This window comes from Dictyostelium purpureum, assembly GCF_000190715.1.
Source record: "Dictyostelium purpureum unplaced genomic scaffold DICPUscaffold_93, whole genome shotgun sequence".
Classification (NCBI taxonomy): domain Eukaryota; phylum Evosea; class Eumycetozoa; order Dictyosteliales; family Dictyosteliaceae; genus Dictyostelium; species Dictyostelium purpureum.
In genome coordinates this window covers 66428-72144 of record NW_003519430.1, presented here as the reverse complement: position 1 = coordinate 72144, position 5717 = coordinate 66428, and the positions used below count along the sequence as shown (strand labels likewise).

Genomic DNA, 5717 nt, shown 5'->3' with positions numbered 1-5717 from the left:
ATGTGTTTTCATAATTTTTTTCTTTTCACCCCCTTTTTTTAACGATTTTTTCTATTTTTATAATATGCGCTTTTTTTTTTTTTTGCTTTTTTAACCTCAAATTATAAAAATACAAAATTTTCATATGCTTTATTGACACCCCTTTTTTTGAAGAAAATACAAAATATTATACCAATATTTATATATAAATAAAACTAATTAACAAATAAATCAATAAAAATAAAAATAAAAATAAAAATAAAAATAAAAATAAAAATAAAAATAAAAATAAAAATGAAAAAAATAATTATTAACAATATACTTTGTATAGGTTTTTATGTTTATTGAAATATTTAAATTTTGTATAGAAAAGGAATTTTCTTTTGTACGTCTGAGATCTATTTTACAAATTATAAAGAATTTGTTTAATTTTTAGGACTATTATAAAATTTTATTATTAATATATTATATTTTTATAAAAAATAAGTATTTTTAAATATATACATACTCTTCTTTTTTTGTAATATCTTGATTATAATTATTATCAGTTGATGATGGTGATACTGGAGTTGTTGGTTTGGGTGGCTTTAGTACTAATTCCTCATCCGGTGCATCAAACAGATCTATTATTGAAAATTTTTCAAGAGTAAGGGGAATTTTGTAGTAGTATTTTTTATTTATATCACAATAGCAAATGTCATAATCAGTTACATAAATGGTTTTAGTGACTACTTCATCGACAAAAATTTCATAATATGGCTTATCTGGACTGAATTTTGGAAGATTATCGTTTTCATTACTCTTTTCTTTTTTTCTTTTCAATGATTTTGATTTTGAAAAAAATATACTATCATTTTCATATTCTAAATCATCATTGAGTTCAGACTTTTCTGACCAGTATTTATTTGATTTTTTATATTCTTTTATTTTTAATAATTGTTTATTTTTCATTTTAAAAATTATTTTATTTATTATTACTTTTATTATTTAAAATTAATAAACAAGAGAAATAATGATTATATTGATAGAAATAGTTTATTTAGTGATATATTAGTTTTTTGAATTATTACAATAAAAAAATAAAAATTAATGAACAACTTTTATTTTATTAGGATGAGAGAAATTACACATTGAATAAATATAAAATTAGTGGTAGTGGGTGTGAATCAAGTTTTTTATTTTTATTGTCTTGTGTTTTAATATAAATAATAATATGAATTTAAACACATTTGTGGGTAGAGGGGGTAAATATATTGGGTCTGTACATAAAAAATAATACATTACATATACTATTATATATTAAATAATTATTTTTGGTTGATTATAAATTTTATACAAATTTCAATATGATATAAAAAAAAAAAAATTTAAAGTTTAATACGATATAAGAAATTGGTAATTAATGCAACATACCCCCCATTATACAACAAATAAACAAAAAAAACTACAACATGTCCATATTAAATTAATATGTAAAAAAAAATTATATAATAATTAGTTTTTTTTTTTTTATTATTATTATTAGTAATTATTGAAGTGGTAATCTAAAAATAATGTGATTGTTTATTCTTTCAAGAAAAAAAAAGTGATATGGGGAATGTTGTTATCTTTCAACTCAATAGAAACAAAAAAAAAAAAACCAGTTCCCCAAGAATTAATTATGTGAAAAATAAAAAATTTAAAATTAAAAAAAAATAATATTTTAAAAAAAAAAAGTAAACATTTCTGTTAAACGAGCAACACACACTTATCCGCTTTTTTTATTTTTTTTAAAATATTTGAAAACCCCTTGAATAAAATAGAGGTATTTTTTTATTTTTGAAAAAATTAAAAAAAAAAAAAATTATAAAAAAAAAAAAATTTTATTTTAATTTTTTTTTTTTTTTTTTTGAAGATTTTTCGGGGAGTGATCGAATATACAGTGGCTTCAAAAACGGAATAATAATATAAAAGTGTTAATAATAAGAGAATTACCATTATTTCCCTTTTTTTTTTTGTGTGAATCTTTCAAAGAAGATTTTAAAAATTTAGTTTAATAATAATAAAAATAATAATAGCAATAATTAGTAAAATGACCTAAGTTTCCCAAAGTGTTGTCAGAAAAAGGATGGCGGAAAAAAACAAAGGGGTGTTAGGGTGCGTTTTTAAAAATTTATCATTACTTTTTTTTTTTTTATAAAAATCCAAATTTTTAAAAATCAAATTCCAAAATTTCATTTTTTCTCATGTATTATAATTTATTTTTGTAAATATATTATTTTTTATTTTTATTTAATGATTAATATATAGTTTTGTAGAGAATTATTTTTTGTGTTTATATGTGTTTAAATTATTTAATTATTAGAAAAAAAAAAAATAAAAAAAAATTCTTATTTTTTGGTCATTTTTTATTTTTATATTTGTGTGTGTAAATATTCTATTTGAGATAATTATATTATATATATTATATAGTTTTGTAGATAATAATAAATTTAATTTATTTATACTAATATTAAATTTAAACAAATGTATAATATTAATTTTTTTAATCAAAATGAAAAAAAAAAAATAAAAAAAAAATAAAAAAAAAAAAAAATAAAAAACCAATTTATATTATTATTTTTTTAATATCATTCCATTATTTAATAATATATATATTCAAGATAATAATAAATCTCCAATTATATGTATACCTAGTAAACCTCATGCAAATGGTCTTTTAAGTTATATGGTTGGAACCTTTTTAGAACGTATTCATCATTTGTCATCCCCTAAAAAAAGCCCAGAATCATCACCAAAAAGAGGTTCTTTTAAAGAATTCAAATATCCATATATTATAGAGTTTTTAAACAAGTTATATAATGAAATAAATCCCTCAAGTAGTGTTGATCACGTATTAGGAACGTATAAAGATTTTAAATTTCATTTAGTGGCGATAGTGCATTTTTTCCAAAGATAATTTAAATCATATAGTAAATAAAGGTTGGTTGGCAACAATTTCCTCAAGTAGCAACATTAACATATTGCTCGAAGATACATTAAAAGATGATAAAAGTTGGATTGCAATAGAACTTGATGGTTATTATAAAGTCTGTAAAATTGATGAAAGAGATGAAAAATTTCCTACATTTAAATCAATTGCAACAACTGGTTTTAAAACTCAAAATTGTGAAGTTAATCAAAGTAAAGGTTATAATATAGTGATGCAGTGGATCTTTATAAATTAAATGATTCAACTTTAAAGAAATAATGTTTAGGTTTAGGAGTTTCAAGATCAAGTAGTAATAGGAGAATGGTTATATCAATTTGTGGTATAGATCCATTATCTCATTCAACCAACCCCAATTCGTACTCATTATTATCAGAAGCAATCCAAAAAGATACTTTAAAATCATTTTCATTGGTTAAACTCAAAAACTTGCATCAAAATTTTAATTTACCAGCTCCTGCCCAGTTAACATGTGAAGGTTACATTTTAGCTCTTACCAGACTTTATGAAAATGAAAACTATGAATAAGATTCGCTTTTGAAGACCTTTCCCAATCTCTAAGAACGTCTCCTCCATTAGTATCAGATTTTTATAAAAAATGGTTCAATGTAATAGATATTCACAATAGATATCTATATTCAGGTGGTATTCATGGATATGTTAAAAATTGGAGAATATTTGCTGTTTCATGTTTAATCAAGTCTTATATCATCAATATCTATTCATTTTATATGTCAATTACATCAAAACACATGAAGTTTGAAGAATTTAAACAAATTTTCATACATAGCATTAGAGAAGTTAATTTAGTCCCAAAAAGTCCATCCTCAAATCAAAATCAAAATCAAAATTAATTTTTTTATTTATCCAGAAGTCCTGTATTTTAACTATTCACCATCTTTTTAAAGCTCAATCATATATATAAAAATACTTTCTATATTCTCATATTTATATAATTGATAAAATATTTTAAATAAAGATATTACAAACAAAACATTGTCTTTTCTTATTTTTATTTTTTTTTTTTTTTTTTTTTTTTTATTTTTTTTTTTTTAGATTCATATTTTTTTTTTTTTAATTTATATATATCATGTTCATCTTTATATAATAAATAATTATAAATTAAATCATATTTCTCATGTATAATAAAAATAATAAATGAAATATTTACAAGCAATAAAAGATTTGATTATTATTTTTTCTATTTTTTTAATTTTATTTTTTTTAAATTGATCAAAAAAAATACACCTGATACACAAATTAACACAACAAATAATTTCCTACAAAACCATATATAAATTATGAAATAAAAATAAAAAATAATATATTTACAAATATAAAATGTTATACATATGAAAAAAAGCGAAAAAATGAAATTTTGGAATTTGATTTTTAAAAATTTGGATTTTTATAGATTAATCAAAAGACTTTTTTTTTTTGAAGAAAAAAAAAAAATTTATAAGGAGTGTTTCAAACTCTTTCAAATAAAAATTTGTATCTAAAATTAGATAATAATGAATATTCAAATATTTTTTATTTAAATACCTAATCATGTCGTTAGATTAATATTAATAAAAATAAACAATAAATAATCCTATTAACAAAAAATAATAACAGTAATAATAAATACCTTAGTATATAAATAAAAGAAGTTATCGAAACTGCTGCTATGTCAATCCATAAATGAAAAACACTCAAATCAACTACCACAAACACAAATACCCAAAAATAAATTGGTGTGATAAATAATTTTTTCTTCAAAAAATAGGACATTAAACATATTATTTTAATTTTTTTATTATATATCTGATTATTTTATTTATTATTAATCTTAATATATTTTCTTTTTGAAGTTAGATTTATTTATTTTATTCGTTTATTTTTTTAATTTTTTTTTTTTTTGAAAAATATTTTTTTTGAAATTTTTGATAAAATTTAATTTTTTTTTAATTTAAAAAAATAATTTACTCCTCACATTTTTATAGATAAAATTTTTTTACAAACTAATATAAGATTAGAAATGATATCCATCACAAACTACTTACAGACAAACTACCTTTAAACATTCTTTTAAAAAGAGAAGCAGATTCTAGCCTATTAAACAATATGCAAATACAGATATGGAGTGCTATAATTCAATCGTGCTGATTGTAGTGTTTAAACAATAAGATAATGAATTATTGATAATCTTGGAAATGGTATTCAGTCAATGAAAACATATGGAAGTTTTAATTGAAAGTATAATATAATAATAGTAATAACAATTACAACAATAACAACAATAGCAAAAATAATATTCTCATGAATAAGCTTTTGTTTAACAATGAATAGCAACACAGTGTATAACAAAGATTCAAGATACTGTTAATGATTGATCAAATAAAAAGGTTAGTGAATGGATAACATCATTAAAATTTCCCATAGAAATCATTTCAACTCTCGAACGTTGTGTAATAGATGGAAGAACATTAGTTTTTATTTCTGACAGTTTACCAAATGATGTTTAATTAATTTCCTTAGGTATGAATGCTATGGGCAAAAGATTAAAATTTAAAACCTTTTTAGAAAAGTTATTAGCTTTAAAATAAAGTCAATATCATTTTTCAAAACAATAAAATAGTTTTATAAATAAAAAAATATGTATTAAAGTATATTAAATTTTGTTTTTGCTTATTTACAGTTAGTTTGTATAAAGAAATTGGTATGTATTATCTATGTAAATATAATTATGTAAGTAATGCAAGTAAAGTTCACAGTTTATTTGTATATC

At 19.8% G+C, this 5717-nt stretch overlaps 2 protein-coding genes across 2 annotated transcripts in view; one reads left to right on the top strand and one right to left on the bottom strand.

Moving 5' to 3' along the window:
* The window catches only part of DICPUDRAFT_151340 (uncharacterized protein), a gene marked incomplete at both ends in the record, with an annotated part of 2761 nt that extends 1831 nt beyond the window's left edge, over positions 1-930 (bottom strand). The window contains one exon of the mRNA XM_003287190.1: positions 484-930. Within this exon, the coding sequence (XP_003287238.1) occupies positions 484-930 (447 nt within the window). The remainder of the gene's footprint in view (positions 1-483) is intronic.
* Positions 931-2686: 1756 nt separating this feature from the next.
* DICPUDRAFT_78107 (uncharacterized protein) lies at positions 2687-3801 on the top strand (the record flags this gene model as incomplete). Its single annotated transcript, XM_003287204.1, has 4 exons — positions 2687-2837; positions 2932-3141; positions 3216-3425; positions 3491-3801. The coding sequence occupies 4 exons, from the start codon at positions 2687-2689 to the stop codon at positions 3799-3801; spliced, it is 882 nt and encodes a 293-aa protein (XP_003287252.1).
* Between the last annotated feature and the right edge of the window lie 1916 nt (positions 3802-5717).